Source organism: Megascapheus bottae, chromosome 18, assembly GCF_031878675.1.
Source record: "Megascapheus bottae isolate mThoBot1 chromosome 18, mThoBot2.hap1, whole genome shotgun sequence".
NCBI lineage: Eukaryota > Metazoa > Chordata > Mammalia > Rodentia > Geomyidae > Megascapheus > Megascapheus bottae.
Window position 1 is genome coordinate 40,579,827 of NC_143526.1, and position 22,245 is coordinate 40,602,071.

General features: G+C 53.4%; 2 protein-coding genes across 3 annotated transcripts; both read right to left on the reverse strand.

Moving 5' to 3' along the window:
* Positions 1 to 3,912: 3,912 nt before the first annotated feature.
* Spata2 (spermatogenesis associated 2) lies at positions 3,913 to 8,573 on the reverse strand. Of its 2 annotated transcripts, XM_090352512.1 has the most exons (3): positions 8,154 to 8,573; positions 5,643 to 6,847; positions 3,913 to 4,686 (listed from the first exon to the last, which is right to left on the reverse strand). In XM_090352512.1, the coding sequence occupies exons 1-3, from the start codon at positions 8,469 to 8,471 to the stop codon at positions 4,515 to 4,517; spliced, it is 1,695 nt and encodes a 564-aa protein (XP_090208638.1). In that variant the 5' UTR covers positions 8,472 to 8,573; the 3' UTR covers positions 3,913 to 4,514. The 2 variants fall into 2 exon arrangements, with proteins under 2 accessions (XP_090208638.1, XP_090208639.1); XM_090352513.1 differs by having other exon boundaries at positions 4,594 to 6,847.
* Positions 8,547 to 15,136, reverse strand: LOC150050595 (uncharacterized). The gene is made up of 3 exons (XM_090352732.1): positions 14,981 to 15,136; positions 13,830 to 14,444; positions 8,547 to 8,597 (listed from the first exon to the last, which is right to left on the reverse strand). Exons 1-3 carry the CDS (start codon positions 15,134 to 15,136, stop codon positions 8,547 to 8,549), a joined length of 822 nt encoding a protein of 273 aa, XP_090208858.1.
* Positions 15,137 to 22,245: the final 7,109 nt, after the last annotated feature.

Below are 22,245 nucleotides of genomic sequence, written 5' to 3' on the forward strand. Positions count from 1 at the left end.
TGCCTGCTGTGAGAATCGATATGCTGCCGGACAGGACTCAGTATCCCCAAGCCCCGCGTTTGAGCAGACATGCTATCTGAGATACAAGGCTCTCTCCTCAGCGCTTGCCAATCCCCAAAGGTGGGGACATACCTCAGTGCCAAGGGAAAGACCAGGGCCTTCCTCTCCCTGGCTCCTCGCCGCTCTCCTGCCTGTTTCCAGTCCCAAAAGGTGAAAGTGCCATGGCATGCCCTCACCTGAGTGAGGGCTCATCTCCCCTGTGCAGCTGGCCTGGACTGGGCAGAGATGGCAGTGGGGCCTCGAAGAGGACACTGGGGGAGCTGTGTACATGAGGGAGTGACATAGGTGGGGCACCCGCCTTCCACTGGAGCTCGGACACCCCCGCCCTGTGCAGCTTGGTGGGTTCCACATATTCCCAAGCACCTCCATTCTTGACTTGCCTCTCCCGTGTAGGTGGAGGGCTGAGGGTGGCCTTCCTCCGGGGTTTCTGAAGCACTGGGAGCCTGGCCTTCACCCCCTGCAGGTCAGGAGAAGCCTGAGGGCCTCAGTTGTAGCCCCACTGGCTGTTCCTCGGTGGGGTGGGGTGGGGTGGGGTGGGCCCGGGCCCGCCTTTGCTGCCCCTGCTTGTCTTGTCTAAAGCATTTAGAGGTGGTTGGAGAAGTCACATCACTGGATATTTATTTAGAAATAAAGATGCTGCTCAATCAAAGCTGTTCTCCGCCATGTTAGGTGGCTTAGCAAACACACGTTTCTCTCTCCCAGATGCTACTTGAGTCCTCATGCCTGTCCAGCCTTCTTCAGCCAACAGCAATGGGCTCCATCACCAGTGCGTGCCAAGGAGTCAGGCCTGGGACTGCTCAGCGTCCAGTGGAGGTGGGCCCCAGCCTGGCTGTGCCTTTTACTTGGCACTTGGAGCTCATTGTCTTAACGCGGCAGTGGCAGTTCCTATACCCACAGCTCTTTCAGAGAGGAGATAGGGAGATGGGGCCAGGAGTTAGTTTGTACCCTCGTGCCCCTGCTAGGCATTGTACCATGTATAGTTCCAGGTAAATGAACCCAGGAAGCAAGATCTGGTTCTCCCACTGCCTATGTCACCACAGTCCAGACAGCAGGGATAGAGATGCCTGGAAGTCAGGTGGACCTGGCTGTCCCCCAGCCTGCTCACCACAGACAGCAACCACTGCAGGGAGCAGGGCTCCACTGTAATGGAACCTGCAGTCATAGGGAGACATAGGCCATGGGCCCTGGCACATAGCCGAGCTCCAGACTGCCCTGCCCACCATGGTGGCTGGGAATGGACTCGCCAATCAGATGGGGATGGGTCCCAGCTGGCCCAGGACCTGGGTGCTAAGCCCTCACATTGCAACTTTAATAAAACCTCTAGGGAGTGAGGGGAACATGAGAATAAAACACCTGAGAGGCTAAAAGCTGATAGATTTTGTCCATAATGTAGGAATGTGTTTTTTTCTTACATGAAGGGCATCTACAAATAATTGGTGGGTTATAAAGCCTAAAATATTTGCTGCTGGGACTATGCCCGGGCCCAGAGTTCCAGCCCTACTACTCCCTCCCCCGTAAACAGAAAAAGCCAGAAGTGGCATTGTAGCTCAAATAGTGGAGAGCCTTGGGGAAAAAAAAAAAACCTCAGGGACAGGGCCCAGGCCCTGAGTTCCAAGTCCCAGGACTGGCCAAAAAGAAAAATCTCAAAGAGCCTACCAGGGCAGGAAAGTTCATGAGACTCCTATCTCCAATAAACTAAAAAAGCAGGAAGTAGCTGAGCATGGTAGCTCACGCCTGTAATCCTAGCTACTCAGGAGGCTGTCATGGTTCAAAGCCAGCCCAGGCACTCAAGTCCATGAGACTTATTTCCTAGTGGTAGAGTGCTTGCCTAGCATGCACGAAGACCCGGGTTCAATTCCTCGGTACCACATACTTAGGAAAAGCCAGAAGTGGTGCTGAGGCTCAAGTGCTAGAGTTCTAGCCTTGAGAAAAATCCAAGGACAGTGCTCAGGCCCTGAGCTTAAGCCCAGGACTGGCAAAAAAAGAAAAAAAAGAAAAAGAAAAGAAAATTGGGGTACAAGTCAGCATCTGCCTTAGCTCCCATCCCTGCATGGCAGGCAATCAGGGTGGTGTCACAGCCTGGCACTTGGAGCTGGCATCAGAGCTAATCCTGTACAGCTGGTGAGCCTGGTGATGGTTAAATATGTTTGTCATTTACATATACAAAGGAAGCAATCTGCTCTGTCACTGCCCCCCCCCCCAGCCCGCCATGCCTGTGCTGGGCTGTTGTCTTCTGCTTTCCCAAGCTGGGGAACCTCTAAGCACCCACTATTCCTGTCAGCTGATGGCAGCTAACAGCACTGCCAGCCAGCATGTGATCCAGAAATGCTCTCCTCCCTATTGCTGCATGGCCTGCCTCAGGGCCCATCCAGCAATTTCGGTGAGGTCAGTGCAGAAAGCCAGGTCCGATAGAACCCCAACACTTTCAACACTTCTGCCTTTTGTTTTGTTTTTGTGTATGTGTGTGATACTGGCCTTGAACTTGGGCTGGCCACTGTCCCTGCGCTTTTGCTCAAGGCTAGCACTCTACCACTTGAGACACAGTGCCATGTCTGGCTTTTTGGTAGTTTATTGGCGAGTCTCACAGACTTTCCTGTCTGTACTGGCTTCAAACCACAGAAATCATCAGATCTCATATTCTTGAATAGCTAGAATTATAGGCATCTGGCTTTGTGTACATGTGTATGTGGGGGTGGGGTGGGGGGTGTTTATTTTTTGCCTTCTTGGGGCTTGAACTCTGGGCTTGGGTGTTTTTCCTGAGCTCTTCAGCTCAAGGATATCGCTCTGCCATTTGAGCCACAGTGCCACTTCCGGTTTTCTGGTGATTAGAGATAAGTCTCTTGGACTTTCTTACCAGGCTGACTTTAAACCATGATCCTCAGATTTCAGCCTCCTGAGTAGATAGGATTATAGGCATAAGCCACCTGTACCTGGCTTGTTTTTTTTTTTTTTTTTTTTTTTGGCTTGGTTATTAAGTTTAAATTCAGAGCTTGAACACTGTCTCTGAGGTTTTTTTTTTTTCCTCCTCAAGGCTAGCACTCTACCACTCTGAGCCAGAGTGCCACTTCCTGTTTTCTGGTGGCTCATTAGAAATGAGTCTCATGAACTTTCTGGCATAGGCTGGTGCTAAACTTCAATCCTCAGATCTGAGCCTCCTGGATAGCTAGGATTACAGGAGTGAGCCACTAGCACCTGGCTAATTTTTTTTTGGGGGGGGGCCAGTTATGAGGCTTGAACTCATGGCCTGGGCACTATCTTTGAGCTTTCTCAAGATTGGTACTCTACCACTTGAGCCACAGCACCTCTTCTGGCTTTTTCTGTGTATGTGGTACCAAGAAATCAAAGTGAGCGCTTTGTGCATGCTAGGTGAACATTCTACCACCACTAGACCATGTTCCTGGCTCCCTAATTTTTTTTCTTTTTTGGGGGGGAAGTCCTGGGCTTGAGCTCAGGGCCTGAGCACTGTCCTTGAACTTTCTCAAGGCTAGAGCTCTACCACTTGAGCCTCAGCACCACTTCCGGCTTTTTTCTATGTATGTGGTACCGAGGAATCAAACCTGCGTCTTCGTGCATGCTAGGCAAGCACTCTACCACTAGGCCAGACTCCTGGCCCTTTTAAATCATTTTTAAAATAGGGATTGAACCCAGGCTTTGAGCCAAGTCCCACTTCCTGTTTTCTGGAGGCTAACTGGGGATAAGAGTCTCAGGTCCTTTTGTGCCTGGGCTGGCTTTGAACCTTGATTCTCAGATCTCAGCCTCCTGAGTAACTAGGATTACAGGCGTGAAGTACCTCGCTTGGCTAACCCCAACCTTAAGAGAAATGTGGAGGGACGGGACATAAAAGCCCAACACTTCGTTTAACAATGGAAGACACTTTATTTTTTTAAAATCATCTCTCAACATCTCAATACTTAAGTAGAAATCAAATGCAAAACATGTGCATGTTTAATTAGCATCTACTCAAATGGTTCCAACACCCCAACGCCCCGTTCCATCACCATCTCCAAAGAGGAACCACAGCAAGGAGTGGGCATGGCCGCCAGAGCTCAAGGGACTTTTCAAGACTTCCACTTGGCCTCTGCTTTGCTTGGCTGCTGGGAAGGACAGTTGCTGAGAGTGACTGTGACTGTGATGCTATGTGAAAACGGAATCTAGAAAACCAGAGCTCTCTGGAGTGGGCCGGGCCTTGCCAGTTGTGAAATGGGAAAAGGAACAATGTGAACCACAAGCCCCACAGGCTAGTGGCTGGGATTCAGCTTTATATACCTCTACACAGGATCTACCAGATAGGTACAGAAGAGCTGTTGAAGAGCAGGAAAACCGTAAAGCCACGCCGCTGCGCTGGAAGAGCATCAGCAAATTCGCAGTGGCCTCACGATGCAGCAGGTGGAATCTGGCGGAGTTCAGCGCCTCTGCGGGCACCGATGCCTGCACGCACACACACGCGGTGGTCCTCAGGTCAGGAGGAGCGATCCATTTCCAACATCTTGCCCCACTCTGGCTCTGCACCCCGGGAAGGAAAACCCAGAGACCGGTGGTTCCCACGAGGAGCTAGGGTGTGGAAGTGCGAGGCTGAGTGCAGGCTGGGTATGTGTCTGTCTGACGCACATGCTGCTCTGCCCACTCCTAGTGCAAAATGACAGCAAGTGTCAGGGCCCACGAGTCTCAGGAAGCAGTGAGAGGAGGGCTGAGACGGGTGGGCACCCCGCCCGATCTTCCTCCTGCGGAGAGGCTGGAGAAGTCCAGAGAGCCAGGTTGATGCTCAGCAGGTACCGAAGCCCAGGATATGGATGGAGGGCCCAAAAGCCCACCATGGGAGTAAGTCTGCAAGACGCTGCACCCCGGAGGTAGGTGTAGCGGAAGACAGAGCTCCACCAAAGGGGAGCACAGCCGGCTTCTTCCGGCCCCGCTATCACCCGGCCAGCAGAGGCAGCGAGAGGGCAGAGGCCGCCCTTGGAAGACGAAAGAACCCAGTGTGTTTATAAATAGCTACATCATTCACTTTTAACCACTTTAACACAGCAAGTTGAATATTTATTTAAAAATAAATCTCAAAAAATATCTATTTACAGAACAGGAAGAGGGGCGTGTGCAAACAGAACGGGGTCAGTGCTGGGGATCCCCGCTGCAATGTGTCAGAGCCTGGCTCACCTTTGACCCCTGGAGAGGTGGGGTCTGCACGGGGACCCCTGCACCTGGAACAGGATGGCCAGAGAGGAGCCGAGGGCCCGTGTGGCCGGAGGGCTCATTTCGCAAGCCAACAGGGCTCTAGCTCACCACTGCGGGGGGCGGGGCTTCGGGAGGTGGGGGCGGTGTCCCACAGACAGAGACCCTCTCTAGAAGAGGGAACCAAACCAGCGCGACAGGACGTGGAGAGATTAGCAAAACTCAACTCAACGGAAGTGCCACCCACTCCTTTGTCCAAGGACAAAAGCAGCCACTGACACAGAGGACAGTGGCTGTGCACTGGGGGTGGCACAGTGGCCAGGGGCACTGGCGCCAGCATGGCCAGGTATGGTCTGCGGCGGTGACTGACGCAGTGGCGTAGCCCTTGGGGGAAGGTGCAGAGGCGCGGGATCTACCTGTACACCAGGTGGGAGAACTGGGTGGTCTTGTAGCTCAGCTGGTGGTGGGGCAGGAACTTGTGCAGCTCGCCCTTCTTGCAGCAGGGGTCGTAATGGTAGGCGCTGAGGCAGCCGTCACAGGCGACTTTGGAGCACTGGGTGCAGGTGTTGGAGGCGCCAGGACGGTTGCAGAACCCACAGCGAGAGGTGGTGGCGGTGGAGGACTTGGGCTTGGCGTGTGTGACTGGAGTCTGGCCTGCATACTTCTCCCGCAGCGGGGCCCCATGGGCCAGGCCGTCATGGGCAGAGGACTTGCTGGGGAAGGCGCCAGGCTTGGCGGCCGGGAGACAGGCAGGCAGGCTGTCACAGCGCTGGCAGAGGGCAGAGCTGCAGGGCAGGCCGCAGTTCTGGCACTTGGACAGGGCAGACTCTTTGGTGGGGGGCAAGCGCTTGTGGTAGAGGGCCGGGCCATCGCTCCTGACCAGCCACACAGCGGGCCGTGGGGTGTCCTGCCTCCGGTAGGTGGCCCTGGGCTCCGAGTCTGTGTACAGATCCACGTCGTCCTGGGCAGAGAAGTAGGTGCCACGCAGCAGGCCGAGGCCATTGCTGGGTGAGGTGGGGGGCAGGGTACCCGGGCTGCCATGGGGGGAACCACACATGGCCAGGGGTGAGGGGGGTGGGCGGATGAACTCGTCCCTCGCGTCCTCCCCCACATCCGCGGCCATGGGTTCCTTGCGCAGGCTCAGTGAAGCCTTGAGGGGCGGCCTCCTGCTCTCCCAGCAGCTGTCGTAGGCGTCCACGGAGCGTGAGGCCTTGGTCACACGGGGCTTGTAGTAGTCCTTGGCCCCTCGCTCACTGGCCGACTTCTGGAGTGCCACCCGTGCCATGGAGGCGGTCAGCTGCTCCCTGCCCTCCGCCCGCCGCCGCAGGGCCTCTGAGCAGCTACGTGCATCTTCCCCACTGCTTTTGCGCTCGCCCACCACGTCCAGCTCCGAGTAGCCTTTGTCCTTCACCTGAGAGTGGATCTCCAGCATCTGTTCACACTCAACCTTGGCCAGAAAGAGCTCGAAGGAGACCATCTTCACCTGCAGGGCCTCCACGAGCTCCCTGAGCTTGTACGCGCTCCCCAGCTCGGGCACATAGCCCATGTAACTCAGGATGGTCCGCACGTCCTCATCCAGCAGCGCCGACTTGACATAGTAGACAAAAGGGCCCGTGTAGGTCTAGAAGAAAGGGGTCAGGAAAGAGAGGCTGAGGCCTGGGAAAGGGGCTTAGTGGTAGAGTGCTCACCTAAGCATGCATGAAGCCCTGGGCTTCATTCCTCAAGCTGGAAGTGGAGATGTGGCTCAAGTGGTAGAGTGCTAGCCTTGAGCAAAAGCAGCTCAGGGATAGTGCCCAGGCCCTGAGTTCAAGCCCCAGGACTGGCAAAAAGAGAAAAGAGGGAAGGGGAGAGAGTTAGCTGGGCACAGTGGCTCATGCCTGTAATCTTAGCTACTCAGGAGGCTTAGACAGAGGATCACAGTTCGAATCCAGCCTAGGCACTAGAGTCTGTGAGACTCTTATCCCCAATTAACCAGTAGAAAACGGGAAGTGGGGCTATGGCCCCAGGGGTAGGGCGGTAGCCTTGAGCTAAAGAACTCAAGGACGATGCCCAGGCCCAGAGTTCAAGCCCCATGACCAACAAAGAAAAAAAGGGGGGGGGCAGGAGTTTGGCCTAGTGGTAGAGTGCTTGCCTAGCATGCACAAAGACCCGGGTTCCATTCCTTGGTACCATACACATAGAAAAAGTCAGAAATGGTGCTGCAGCTCAAGTGGCAGAGTGCTAGCCTTAAGGGAAAAAAAAAGCCCAAGGACAGTGCTCAGGCCCTGAGTTCAAGCCCCAGGACTAGCCAAAGAAAAAAGAAAAAAAAAAAAAAAGAGGGAGGGGGCTGCTGGATGCCAGTGGCTCCTGCCTATAATTCTAGCTACTCCTGAGACTGAGATCTGAGGGCTGTGGCTTGAAGCCAGCCTGGGCTGTGAAGGAAAGTCCTTAACAGTCTTACCTGCAATTAACTATCAAAAAGTGAGAAATTGATAATGTGGCTCCAAGTGGCAGAGTGCCAGCCTTGAGCACAAAAGCTCAGGATCATTGCCCAAGGTCCTGAGTTCAAATGAGATTAGCATCACCTCAGCCAAGCTGAGTGAAGGGAAGCAGGTGAGGAAGGGAAACTGAGGAAGGAAGCGGGAGAGGGAGGAAGGTGGAAGCAGGTGAGGAAGGAAGCAGCTAGGCGTGCACAGCCACCAGCCCATGGGCAGCAGCCATCCCAGCATTGCTCCTTAGACCCTGGGACAGGGTGAGAGCACACCACAGGCCAGCCCGCCCCCTGCTGGGACACTCAGGACCTCCTCCAACCCCCCTTCCTCCTACTACCCCATCAGAAGTGGGCTCAGCCAACAGAAGGTGACCCCTGGGCTCTTTGCTTTGCCTCCCTGGCCGGGAAAGGATGAGAAGGGAGAAGGGAAAGCCGTGGGGACGGCTGCCCACCTCACCTTGATGCTTCGGAACTCCTTCTTCCAAGGGTACAGGAAGAGGTTAACGCCCACCGTCTCCAGCACGCTGAAGGCGCAGTGCAGAGCCCGCAGGCTGGAGCTGCTCAGCGAGCGCAGGGCGCTCTCCACCACCTCATAGAACTGGATCAGCCGGAATCGATAAAAGGGGTCCACCTTGTAGAGGCTGAGCAGGGTGGAGGCCGCCACGCGCAGGAACTCATCGCTGCCCGACCCCTGCTGGCTGCGCCCGGCGTCCACTTGGCCCTCGTGGAACTGCACATACTTCCGAAACAATTCATCCTTGTACTTCGTCTCCATGGAGCTGGGCTCCCCAGACGGGGCTACCTTATCTCCTCCATGGCTGCGAGGCTGCAGGCAGGGTCCTGACTGAACTCACTGACATGGCGCCGGCCGGGCCGGGCCGGGCCGGGACCCTCGGAGGCCCTGCAAGGGGAAGCACAAATTTACGGTCACTCCTAAAGGGCCACACTGGCTTGGCCCGAGGAGGCCAAGCCGAACTCAGAACTGGCCATGGCTCCAGAGTCCCAGAGGCCATGCCCTTCCCGCCACACCCTGCTTTCCTGAGGCAGGAAGAAGCTTGGCACCAACAGAAGGTGGCCGTGGGCAGCACTGCGAGCAGAGGGACTGGCAGGACACGCAGCTGTGGCAGAGCAGGCCTGACCCCAGGGCCTCCAAGGGTACAACTGGAACTTTCTAATGGGGACGGAGGTGTGGTCAGTAGTGGGGGCCCTGGGTTCCACCTCTACCACCTCTGCCATTTACAATTTCTTTCTTTTCTGGGGGTAAGGGTGGGGGGAGAGTCAGTCCTGGAGCTTGAACTCGGGGCCTGGGAACCATCCCTAAGCTCTTTGTGCTCAAGGCTGGCACTCTACTACTTGAGCCACAGCTCCACTTCCAGCTTTTTGTCATTAATTGGAGACCCGAGCCTCAGTCTTTTCTGCCTGGGCTGACTCTGAACCCGAATTCTCAGATCTCATCCTCCTGCGTAGCTAGGATGACAGGTGTGGGCCACCACCACTACTTGGCCATAATTTCTTATTTTATTTAGCCAACCAGTGCCCCCTATGGTGCATTCTGGCAGTGCCCAGCTCAGTGAGTTCTGCAGATGGATGTGAGAACAGCATGCAGAACTGGACGCAGGATCTGTACCCCTTACCTGCTTAGCCACTGTGACATAGCACGCACAGCTTCAGCAGCATTCTCACTGTCACCAAGCCAGGTCCATCTGGACAAGGCCAGGGAGGGGACAGCCAGGGGCCAGAGCAGGCAGCCACACCTGGAACCTGTGTGGCATCTCAAGTCACATGGGCTGTGGGGGTAACGGCCCTCTGAAGGCTGTGGCCCTCAACATACCCAGTGCTCCCTAGCTGCTCTGGCTGCCTCCCCTTTCCTCACAGAAGCTTTGGGAGGGGCCGTGGCTATCCTGCTCAGTACTCAGTTCACCTCTGCAGCCTGCCAGCTCCAGCATTGCCTGGGTGGGTGGGGCAAGGGGCTGTGTGTGACCCACAGGGTCCAAGAGCAGATCTTTGATCAGCTCAAAGCAATAAAAATCATCTTTGCCCAGTAAGCTAGTGGCCTGGCTCTCCTCAATTTGGGGAGATCCCTGGGGTGTTAACAGGAGGGGCACCCCCCCCAAGGCTGCCTGAAGAGGGATTGAGTGCTAAGGAACAAATAAGCTGGCGAGGCTGAAGATGGGACAGCAGACTTAGGCTGACATTCCACCTTCTGAGCAGGGTAGGGGCCCTGTTGCCAGACTCTCCAGCAACAGTGCCTCATTCTCTAATCCCCATTACAGACAGGTCAGGCTTCCTTCTACCTCAGGCCCTTTGCACATGTGTTCCTCTGCATGTTCTCATTTTCCCCCATAGCTAAGTCAGCTCATCATTCAGGACTTGGCTCCAGGGCCAGTCTTTAGGGGCCACCTGTAAACCCTCACCTTGAGCAGGTCCCAGCTTCCCTCACTGTCGTTCACTGTCATTCTATCTAAGGAAGCCACAACTACCATTTCCCTCTGCCTCCTCACTACCTGCAATGGTGGGCTCACAAAGGCAAGGAATATGTCTGTTTGTCACCCATAGTGTAACACAGACTGGCACAGCAGATGTTTGAAACAGGTGAAAAGAGCAATGAAAGGGTCTGAATACTCATGGCCCCTTCAGCTGCTTTGGGTGCCCCAGAGAGCTGCAGAGGGAGAAGTGGCTAGGAAAGGTGGTGGGCTACACTTCCAGTTGCTAAGGTCAGTGGAGGGTGGGTCAAGACTCCAGCTGTGAGGATTGGGGCTCAAAGCTAGCCCAGGCACTAAAGAACCTGACACTCTTATATCCAATTAATCCAGAGAAAATGGGATGTGGGGCTGTGGCTCCAGGGGTACAGCAGTAGCCTTGAGCTGAAGAGCTCAGGGACAGCGCCCAGGCCCAGAGTTCAAGCCCATGACCTACCAAAAAGAAAAAACCAAAGACTCCAAGCTGGTCTCTGACCCCAGTACAAAAGGGCACCCACCTAGGCCCAGACCTGGATAGTGCCAGGGTGAAGTCGGGATGGGCACAGAAGACACAGTGTGGTACAGCACTAAAGAGCTAAGCATCTACCATCAGAGCATATCTACTCTTAGCCAGTTCCAGTGGCCCACACCTGTAATCCCAGCTACTTTAGGAGGCTGAGATCTGAGGATCACAGTTCAAAGCCACCCTGGGCACTAAAGAACGTGAGATTCCTATCTCCAATTAGTCACTAGAAAATGGGAAATGGGGCTGTGGCTCCAGGGGTAGGGTGGTAGCCGTGAACTTCAGAGCTCAGGGACAATGCCCAGGCCCAGGGGTAGGGCAGAAGCCTTGAGCCGAAGAGCTCAGGAACAGCACCCAGGCCCAGAGTTCAAGCCCCACAACCAACCAACAAAACAAAACAGCACATCTCCTCTCATAACAAAGTATACCAGTCATGCATTGGCTCATTGGCTGTTCTTTATCTACAGAAGCTTCTATCCTTCCTCTGGTTCCAGGGATTCTTTTTGGTTCACTTGAAACCCATTTGAAAAGAACATCAAGGGGCTAGGGTGCAGCTCGGGGGCTAAAGCACTTTCCTGGCATGCAAGGGGCCCTGCGCTCCATCCAATACCGCAAAATACATTCCATGATGGCCACGCCTGTCAGCCCAGCTACTCAGGAGGCTGAGATCTGAGGACCAAGGTTCAAAGCCAAGCCAGGGCACAAAAGGACCTGAGACTCTTCTCTCCAATGAATCGCTAGAAAACGGGAAGGAAGCAGGTCTTGGCTCAAGGGTCGGGTGGTAACCTTGAGCTGAAGGGCTCAGACAGCGCCCAGTCAGAATTCAAGCCCCACAACCCACCAAAAAAAAAAAAAATAAATCATAAAAAAAAAGGACACCATGCCGCCTCCTAAACTCTGCTAGGATTTTTTTCCTAGGAAGTCAACCTTGAGCCCAAAGAGACTATTTTTTTTTTTTTTTTACAGCCAGCATCCTCAGCTCTGCTCTTTCTCAGAGGCCACTGTTCTGTGATAGACCCAGGCCACCTGGGTCCAGCTGGTGCGCACAGCCCTACCACCAAGGCTGCAAAGCCCATTGAGGAGGAACCTTGAACTGACCTTGGAAAGAGGGAAAAGGCAAAAAGGCAAATGCTAAAAGAGAGTCAAGGAAAGGAAAGAGAAGACCAACAATAAGCTCTACTGAGCACCAAGCACCTATTAGGCTCCCCAAGCAACTGCGCTTCTTGTGGGAGAGGAAACTGAGGCACGACCACTAAGCGATCCACCCAGAGCGCCAGAAAGGCTCAGCTCTGAACTCAGGCATACAGGCCCTGTCCTCACCCCTGAATTGTTACAATGGGAAACACGCACAGAGCCTTTGCCAAGTCCTCCTCAAAACCCAAGAAATCCATATGCAGCCCAACATTAAGGAGGAAACTCAGGTTTACAGAATCAGCTTGCCCCATGTCACAGAGGTTACTGGAAGTGAGGCTTGGATGAGACCCCGTGAGTTTGACACCAAGTAGCTGCCTTTCAGTAAGGCAGAGATGCGAGGTCTCCTGTGAGCAAGGGCTACCTGAAAAGCCCATCAGCCACAGTGCATGGAGGTGGCAAGACGGCAGGGCTGAACTTCTAAAACTTCCTTGTCATAGCAAAATTCCCATCTTCCCACATAGTGCAAGGCCCCCTGTGATATAAGCTGTGGGGCCATGGGAAGAGGCTGGCCTAAGGCTGGCCAGAGACCGGCCAGTGGCAAGACAGTTACATCATCCTTACTGAATACATTTTCTGAGAATACAGGCTGCCTTGTGGCTGGCCAGAGCTGGTGTCTTTCCCAAGCACAGAGCCAGCATTTTATTCCCAGTACTCTGCATGCACAAGAAAACACACTGGCGACATAACAACACAGACTGGTTACAGGGGAGCAAGACAGCCCTGCCACAGAAGCTGTTAATTTCTCTAAGCAACCCAAAGATTGGAATGACAAGCCGTGCCAGGATGGGGGGTGGGGAGGGGAAGAACCAACCGGCTCTATGAATATCCTGAATGCAAAACCAGGCAGATGCCCAGACCCAAAGGCTCATGGGTGGCACTTCCGACACCCACAATCTGTAAAGCAAATCTTTGAAGATGGAGATGCCACAGAGGTGTGGAAATGCTAGCTTTCCTCAAGATCAGATGTTTAAATAGCTGAAGGAACCGAGATGATTTCTGGGCAGCAAGGCCTAGCGTGGTTTACCTTGGCTGCTCAGCCAGTCCATTCAAGCAGAAACATCCCCGGCGGCAGTGGAAGGCGCCCCCGCCCTGCACAGGCAGAAGCTATTTTGGTGCCAGTGCCTTAATCCACAGGTTTAAACACCCTGGGTCCAGCGTCAGCCTCCAAACAGGCTGGGTAGTGGGCAGTCCCGGCTCACCCCACTTCCATGCACTTGCAAGCACGAGGCTTGCTGGGCATCTTGGGGTGCCAGAGGCCCCACGACCCTACCTGCCTCCAGAGACACCCAGAGAGGCCCTCCTCACCCCCACATCAGCCCAGGTGAGACGGAAAGGCGAGGTTCCTCCGGGCAGCGGCGTCTCCCTCCCCGCGGGGATCGGGGCTAGTGGCAATGATTTCCGGCTCGGTAATGCCTGCTCTCTGGGGATCCCATGGTCCGGGGAAAGCCCCGGCCTCCAAGTTGGGCTATTCCCGGGTTGGTGCGTTGGGTCCCTGGGGCTCCGGGGCCGGCGCGGGATCAGCGGGCCCCGCCCATCCCCCCCGCGGCCAGCTGACCGGGCGGCGGGAGCTGTGGGCTCTGGATGCCCGCTGTGTGTCAGACGCGGCGCAAACCCGCACGGCCTCCTCTCGCCGCGCCCGACCTGGCACGCGCGAGGCCGGCAACTGCAGGGCCGCGCGCAAGGTCGCGCTCGCGCACCAACCCGGCCCCGCGGGCCCTCCTCGCGCGCCGCCCCCCGGCGTAGGGCGTCCCCGGCTCGGCCGGAGACCGGGCATCCTCCAGAGCGGCCTCGAGCCGCCGCCGGCGGAACCGGGAGCCTGGGAGGCGGCCCCGGCGGGACGGCGGTCCCGACCGCGGGCTGGGGGCGTCCCCGCCCCCGACGGCCCCGCCGCTCCGGAGGCCCCCGCGCGGGGAGGCACAAGGCGGCCCCGCCACGCGGCGCCTCACCCCACACTCACCCCTGGGGCCGCCGCCCGCGCCCAGCCGAGGGAAGCAAGCAGGAGGCGCCGCCGCCGCCGGAGCCCGGCCGGCTGCAGGGCACGGAGACCAGTACCCGGGGTCGGCAGCGACCCGGAAGCACTCGTTCCGGAAGTGACGACTCTCGTGGGCGGGTCCAAGGAGAGCGAGGGCCGCGGCTGCGCGCCAGATCCGGGAAAAGGGCGTAGCCCGCCTCGCGCCGGGGTCTCGAGGGCGGCAGGGGAGGAGGCGGGAATCAGAGGAGCTGGCACGGAATTCTCGGAGGCCGATTCAGACCAAAAAGGTGCATCGCTCTCGTTGGGGCAGGAACCCGGAAGTGAACTGTCCGGAAGTGACGCACCAGCCCGCCCGCCGCGGGACGCGGGTTCCCCGGGTTGCCATGGAGACCGGCCGGGAGCGGTGAAGCGGGGTTCCTCCCGTCCGGGGCGGCCGCGCTCCGGGGCAGGACCCACGCGGACGGGAGCGGCGTTCGGCGCCCTCCACCCCTGGGCGCGGCGGCCGGGGCCCTGCGCTCGACCCCGGGAGCCGCGAGGGGACCCCGAGGTGACAGCCCGGGGCCGACGCCGGCCGCGCGAGCCTGGCGTCACCGCCCAGAGCTACGTACACCGCGCGTTTCCGCCCGATCAGGACAAGCGAGTCCTGGCCTGGGTTCCTGTCCCCGCGGGAGCCGGCGGCGCCGGGAGCAGCCCGGCCCGGGGAGCGGTGAACGCCCGGCCCGCCTGCGCGCCGCCCGCCGGCCGCCGGCGCTGCACCCGGCCGGCCCCGCGCGCCCCGCCCCGCCCCTCGCGCCTCGCCCCGCCCCCCCCGCTCCGCCCCGCCCCCCGCGCCCCGCCCCGCCCCGCCCCGCGCCCGCCGCGAGCGCCGCCTCATTGGTTGCACTGTCGTGTGTTCCATCCCCGGCTTGGGCACGTGCAGTCTCGGGACGCTCCAGCTTCTCCTCCTCCCTGCCCTGCCTCACTCGCCCCTTTGCCCTCCGGTCTGGATGTTTGCTTTTTTCCCCCTCCCTTGCCTTCCTGGCCTCCAGCCCCCGCTCAGTCCTCCCTTCCTTTCTGAAGTCCTGATCTCTCCAGCGTGCCCACAGCACTACCGTCATTTTTTATCCGGGCCCAGCAGATTGGGCACGCCATTCAACCTGGCAGCCCCGCCAGCGGCTGAATTCCCCCTTCATTCCTAGGTCCTGACTGCTATGCATGTCGATCAGGACGTGTCCAGCAAATGTCTCCCTCCGAGCCACTACCGTGCGCAGTGGGTTGTCTGAACAGTCAATGCCATGATTTTTAAGGTACATTTTAGAGAAAAGACAATTGGTAGTTCAGACACTCACAGTTCTACTATGTGCCCCAGCACTCCTGAAGGTCTCTGAACTTAGCAGCTCTCATTTAAGCATCTCTTCTCCTGCAGAGATTTTCCAGCCTTGCACAGCACTGTAGCACTCGCCTGTAATCCTAGCTACTCAGGAGGCTGAGATCTGAGGGTCAAAGTTCAAAGCCAGCCCAGCCACAAAAGGGCTGAGATTCTTATCTCCAGTTAACCTCTAGAAAACTGGAAGTGGGGCTTGGCTCAAGGGTAGGGTGGTAGCCTTGAGCTGAAGAGCTCAGGGACAGGCCCAGGCCAATTTCAAGCCCCATGACCCACAAAAAAGGGGAAAAAAAAAACTCAGCCTGTAATCTTAGCTACTAATCAGAAGGCCAAGATCTGAGGATCACTTCCAGCCTGGGCAGGAACGTCTGTGAGAGTCTTTTATCTCCAATTGGTCACCTAAAAGCCAGAAATGGAGTGTCAACCTTGAGCAAAAAAAGTTCAGGGATGGTGCCCAGGCCCTGAGTTCAAGCTCTCCAGAACTTTGAACTTTGTCTTTACAAGGTCACTCACTGGCCCTCTGGCAGGCCTTGCAAGCATGTGTTTCCAATTGAGACTGCTAGAAAAGTCCCTTTCAGGTCTGCAGTTCTTGAACAGCCTCAAGGGAAGCAAAAAGGGCTTTTCCAGGAGGAAACCCTGGTCCTGGGAACTCAGTGACATTTCCTGTCAAAATGACAGGCCCCTCTGGACACAGCCCCATTTCCACCTTTTAAACCCAGCTGCTGGCTGGTGTGTGAACACGGTGGGAGTATCTTTTTTGGGTTTCCTTACATAAGGACCAGCAGCTTACGTAACCAGCAGTGACTGATCGGGCAGCTCTGCTTCCCAAGAGCCAACAGGACAACCTACCTACCTCTTTCTATTTTTTAGGGTATTTTTTTAAATCATGAAAGTAGCACATGAGTCCAATACAGAAATGTGCTGAACAAAAAGTGAACAAGGAAAGCTACCCCAGTGGTTAATTGGAGATCAGAGTCTCACAGACTTTCCTTTCGAGGCAGGCTTTGATCCTTAATCGCAGATTTCAGCCTCCTGAGTAGCTCGGATTATAGGTGTGAGTTCACAGTGCCCAGTTTAGAAGCATTCTTAATGAGATCTTGATTAAACATCAACAGGAGAATGGTGTGTCCATGTCGATGCTAATGAACACATACCATTTGTTCTGCAGAACTGTGCCAAACATCCTGGACACTGAGCAGGAGAAAAACAAACATACCAGGCATCTCAGGCTCCTCTTTGCAATCCACACTACTAGCTACTCAGGAGACTAAGACCTGGAAGCCAACTTGAGCAGAAAAAAATCTCCAAGAGTCCAGTTAACCAGTAAAATGCTGGACTAGAAGTGTGGCTCTCATAGAGTGTCAGTTACGCCTATAATCCTAGCTACTCAGGAGGAGCTGAGATCTGAGGTTCACTGTTCAGAGCCAGCCAGGGCATTAAAGAACATGAGACTCCTAGCTCCAGGTAACTACCAGAAAACTGGAAATGGAGCTGTGGTTCAAAGTGGTAGATCAGCTGGTCACAGTGGCCCACACCTGTAATCCTAGCTACTCAGAAGGCTCTGAGGATCGCAGTTCAAAGCCAGGCCAGGCACTGAAGACTTATTTACAATTAACTACTAGAAAATGAGAAGTGGGGCTGTGGCTCAAGGGGTAGTAGGGAGGTAGCCTTGAGCTGAAGAGCTCAGGGACAGTGTCCAGGTCCAGAATTCAAGCCCCATGACCACACACACAAAAAAAATCAAAGTGGCAGATCACTAGCCTTGTGCAAAAGAGCTCAGGGACAGCACCTAGGTCCTGACTTCAAGCCCTGCAATCTACCAAAAAGAAAAAGAAAAAAAAAACATCAAAATGCTATCTGGTTTCCAAGGATACATGTAAATGTCTAACGTCAACCCAGGACAGGACTACAGTGCAATTATTCCAAAAATATGTCTTTGTGTGATTTTTCCCGAAGCTGCTGTCTCCCTCCATAGGGCAGAGCCGTGTGTTTCACTCACAACATGTCTCTATTCAAGGCATAATCCCAGCATGCAACAGAGGTATCTGCAGTTTTACTCCTTGACAGATTTTCCCCAATGCCTGCAGGGTGTGAGTGGGCAAGAGGCCTGGCTCATGGGCTGAAACACCAGCTTGGTGAGCTCCAGGCCCGCAGTTCAAACCCCACACCACAAACCCAGAACTGGGAACAAGACAGATGCAGCATCTGCGTTCAAGGGGCGTCCAGTCTCCGTATTAAGAACCTACACTAAGTCCAGCACCAGTGCCTCATATTTGTAATCCTAGCTACTCAGGAGCTACTCAGGGAGTATCGAAGTTCAGAACCGGCCTGGGCACAAAAGTCTAGGACACTCTTAACTCCAATTAACCACCAGAAAACCGGAAGTGGTAGAGCTGTACTGTAGAGCTGAAGAGCTTAGGGACAGTACCTAGGCCCAGAGTTCAAACCCCACAAACTACCAAAAAAAAAAAAAAAAAAAAAAAGGCTTTTACTAGGTACAGGTGGCTCAGGCCTAGAATCCTAACTCCTTAGAGAGCTGAGATCTGAGGATCATGGTTAGAAGCCAACCCGGGCAGGAAAGTCTATAACTCAAAAAAATTACCTGGGGCTGGGTGTGTGGCCTAGTGGTAGAGTGCTTGCCTCACATGCATGAAGTCCTGCGTTCCATTCCTCGGTACCCATACACAGAAAAAGCCAGAAGTGGTGCTGTGGCTCAAGTAGTAGAGCACTATCCTTGAGTAAAAGTGTCCAAGGACAATGTCCTGAGTTTCAAGCCCTGAGACTAGTAAAAAAAGAAAATCTTTCTGGCTGGGTGCTGGTGGCTCATGCCTATAATTCTAGCTACTCAGGAGGCCGTTCTGAGGATCACAGTTCAAAGCCATTGGGGGCAGGAAAACACACGACATTCTTATCACCAGTTAGCTCCCAGAAAATCAGAAGTGGCTCTGGGGCTCAAGGTGGTAGAATATTAGCTTTGAGTGAAAGAGCTCAGGGACAGTGCCCAGGCCCTGAGTTCAAGCCCCACAAGAGAAAGAAAGGAAGGCAAAATCTTTTTATCCCTAAATATAAACTCAACTGCTGATGGCTTCAAAACCTTCAAACCACCTGAGTCCAAAACGAACCCTGCTGGCTGAGGGCAGTTCTTACCTCAAGGAGATTCAGCTTACAGGCTTGGACTGGACTGTTCAATTTGGGACTGGAAACTAATCCAGAGGTAAGCAAGAAGTCGTCTCAAGTATTGTGGGAAGGACTGTGGAACCGAACTTCTTGGACTTCTTAATCCTTAGCAGCTAAGGAAAGCCACACCCAAGCTGTCTCTTAGCAACATTTTCTCTAAATGGGAGGGATCTATGGACTCCTAGCCAAAGGGTCAGAGTTCAGCTCAATGCACCTTCCATGAGTGTGACCTTGGGTAAACTGCCTAGTCTCTTTACCCTCCATTTCCTTATCAGTAACAGGGGTGGAGTGCCCCTCCCCAGATAAATGAGAAACGCAGAGGTGAACCACGAGGCACCGGGTAGAGAGTGAGCATTCAACACAAGCAGGATTCCTTTTTTTTTTTTTGCCAGTCGTGGGCTTGAGCTCAGGGCCTGAGCACTGTCCTTGGACTTTCTCAAGGCTAGAGCTCTACCACTTGAGTCTCAGCACCACTTCTGGCTTTTTTCTATGTATGTGGTACTGAGGAATCGAACCCCGGTCTTTGTGCATGCTGGGCAAGCACTCTACCACTAGGTCAGACTCCCGGCCCCCAGGATTCCTTTTTATTCATTTGTTTTTGCAGTGCTGAGCTCAAGCCCCAGGCTTCACTGTGCTAAGCCACAGCCTAGAGGTAGCATTTTCGTTTGAGACAGGGCCTCACTGTGTAGCCAGGCTGACCATTAATTCATGATTCTTCTGCCTCCTGAGTGGCTATAGGGGTGTGCTACCATGCCTGGAAGCATTTTATGTGATTATTCTCACCAACCACCCCCTCCCATCTTCTTGAGTGTGTGTGTTGTCACTGCATTGTATAGACACCTAGCCAGTGTCTGCTCTTCAAAGCTCTTTACAAGCTGAGATGCTATTGGATTTTATTTGCTATCTAGGCACATGGGCCCACAGAGGGGACAGTAAACTCTTTTGAGAGAACTGGAAATAAGGGAAGGAAGCCTTGCTTGCTTACCTGCAGGCCTGGGCACTCGTGGGCCACCTAGTGGTGTAAGTGGAAATTTCTGCCTGGTTCCCAGGGATTTGTCAGGCTTGAAGAATCTGCAGAAGTCAAGCTGAACTGATCTTTCGGCCCATAAGAAGGTGAATTCTGTCTGATACTAAGTGCAGTGGTAGACTTCACTCGCTTCCCGAGATTTGAGGGTTTCATGATCTGAGGATTGAGTTCATTTCTACTTTATCTCAACTATTCCTAATGCACCATTTAATTTTGTGATGCATGAATCTTAAGTGTGGTGGTATACACTTGTAAGACCTCTGCTCAGGAGGCAGAAGCTGGAGGATCATGAATTTGAGACCAGAGGGGAAGATCCTGTCTCAATAAACCAAACCAAGACAAAACCAAAAAGCAATGTGTGAAGCCGGTGGAGAGTGTAGAGACATGAGGATACAGAACATGTCTTTCAGGTCTGGAGCCCAGGTCCCAAGTGTCTCTTCCTAATGGGAATGGAATCCGTCCAGCAGGTGGTCAGTCCATCTGGTTTGTCTGGGGAACTTCTCAGCTTGAACCTGGAAAGTCTCATATGCTGAGAGACCCAACAGTGCAGTACAAACCTGAGATTGGTTGTCCTACCTTCCAAAAGGCACACCTCATATCAGTCAGTAACCAGTTACTCAGTATCAATGATACTTTCATTAAAATAGGTTTTGCCAGCCTGGTGCCAGTGACTCATTCCTGTAATCCTAGCTACTCAGGCAGGAGATCTGAGAATTGTAGCTTGAAGCCAAGCCTGGGCAATGAAGTCTGTGAGACTGATCTCCAATGAACCACCAAAAAGCCACCAGAAGTGGTGCTGTGGCTCAAGTAGTAATCACAATCTATGAGCATAAAAGCTCAAGCACAGTGTCCAGACCCTGATTTCAAGTGCTAAAACCAGCACAGAAAAAAGGTGGGTGCCTGTGACTCAGGCTTATAATCCTAGAAACTCAGGAGGCCAAAGATCATGGTTCAAAGCCAGCCCAGACAGAAAAGTCCCTGGGAGACTCCCAATTGACTATTCAACTGTCACTGCGTTTCCAAATGGTATTCACCTTGAGCAAAAGACCTCAGGTGCCATCATAACCCAGGATATGATAAGGATGCCTGCACAGCCATGTTCATCGCTGCACTCTTCACAATAGCCAAGCAGTGGAAACAACCCAGATGCTCCACTACAGATGAATGGATACAAAACCTGTGGTATATATATATATATACACAATGGACTCTACATAGCCACCAGACAAGATAAAATAATGGCATTCGCTGGGAAGTGGATGGAACTAGAGCAAATCATGTTGAGATAAACCAAGACCAGTGCATAGTCTTCTTGATATGTGGATATTAGATCCAAATAATACAAGAGCGATGACTCAATACTCAGGTTATTGACATGAACTTGGAGATATAAATATATGTAGATAGACATAAAAGTCTGTGGTAGGATATATATTCTATAGACATTGATATATAGATTGATATGTATCCATGAAATACAAACAGCTTAATTTTAATTACATTCTTAAATTTATGTGCCAGTGATTGCAAATAGATATTCCCTTCTTAGATACTTGTTTGTTAAACATCACATTGGAAATATGATGAAAAAATATCAGTGTTAATAAAATCTTTTAATAAAAAAATTGATTTTAAAAAAGAGCTCAGTTACAGGGCTTGGAGTGTGGCCTAGTGGTAGAGGGCTTGCCTGGAATGCACGAAGCCCTGGGTTCGATTCCTAGGTACCACATAACACAGAAAAAACCAGAGGCTATCCTTGAGAAATCCCACGGACAGTGCTCAGGCCCTGAGTTCAAGCCCCAGAACTGGCAGAAAAAAGAAGACCTCAGGTATAGCACTCAAGCCCTGAGTTCAGGCCCTCTGACCAACAACAACCCATTCTACAACAGCTCTGTATTGGGTGAGCAAAGTTAGAAGGTAAGAATTACCTGTTTTATTTTTTTAATTCTTTCTTTTTGCCAGACTTGGGGCTTGAACTCAGGGCATGGACACTGTCTTTGCACTTTTGCTCAAGGCTAATGCTCTACTACTTGATCCACAGCACCACTTCTGGCTTTTTCTATGTGGTACTGAGGAATGGAACCTGGGTCTTCGTCCTAGTAGGTAAGTACTCTACCACTAGGCCAAATTCCCAGCCTGAATTACCTATTTTAAAAGCTGAAGATAGAATAGTAAGCAAAATAAGCACAATGAATGCCCTGTGTTCCTGGAGTAGACAAAGTTACCATTCCCATGTGTCTGTTTAGTACTCCCCTGCCACCATTTAGGTTGCCTCAGGTCTACGTCTTTTCCCACTATGCTCTGTGTTGTCCTGGACTGCTGTGTGTGGGGGGGGAGCGGTGCATGTGTCCTGCCTGGATGAAGTAGCACCTTCCACGAATTTCCTATGACAGTGGAATGCTGTAGATTTGCTCTATCTAATATGTAGCCACCAACCACCTGTGACTGTTCACTAGAATTATAACTGATGAGGGTGAACCATTGAACTGTTTTGTGTGTCGGTCCTGGGGCTTGAGCTCTGTATCTGAGCTGCTTTTGCTGAAGGCTATGCTCTACCACCTCTTGAGCCACCGCTTCACTTCAGGTTGTTTTGTTTTGTTTTTGGCACTTTTGTGGAGATGAGTCATACACTCTCCTGCCTGGGCTTTCTTCAAAACATAATCCTAAAATCTCAGCCTCCTGAGTAGCTGGGATTACAAGGATGACAAGTGTAGAGTGATCAGTGACCAGCTTTATTGAACTTTTTTTATTTTTATTTTTTGCTAGTCCTGGGCTTGGGCTCAGGGCCTGAGCACTGTCCTTGGATTTTCTCAAGGCCAGAGCTCCACCACTTG

Excerpts from the sequence above, each read along its gene's own strand:
- Spata2 (XM_090352512.1), bottom strand. The coding sequence starts at position 8,471 with ATGGAGACGAAGTACAAGGATGAATTGTTTCGGAAGTATGTGCAGTTC. Across the intron at positions 6,848-8,153 it reads AGGAGTTCCGAAGCATCAAG|ACCTACACGGGCCCTTTTGT; the intron begins GTGAGGTGGGCA and ends CCTTTCTTCTAG. Across the intron at positions 4,687-5,642 it reads TTCTCCCACCTGGTGTACAG|GAGTGGGCAGAGCAGCATGT; the intron begins GTAGATCCCGCG and ends ATTTTGCACTAG.
- LOC150050595 (XM_090352732.1), bottom strand. The coding sequence starts at position 15,136 with ATGTACCTTAAAAATCATGGCATTGACTGTTCAGACAACCCACTGCGC. Across the intron at positions 14,445-14,980 it reads GCCGCTGGCGGGGCTGCCAG|CTCTGGGCGGTGACGCCAGG; the intron begins GTTGAATGGCGT and ends CGGTGTACGTAG. Across the intron at positions 8,598-13,829 it reads CGCGGGCGGCGGCCCCAGGG|GGCCTCCGAGGGTCCCGGCC; the intron begins GTGAGTGTGGGG and ends TTCCCCTTGCAG.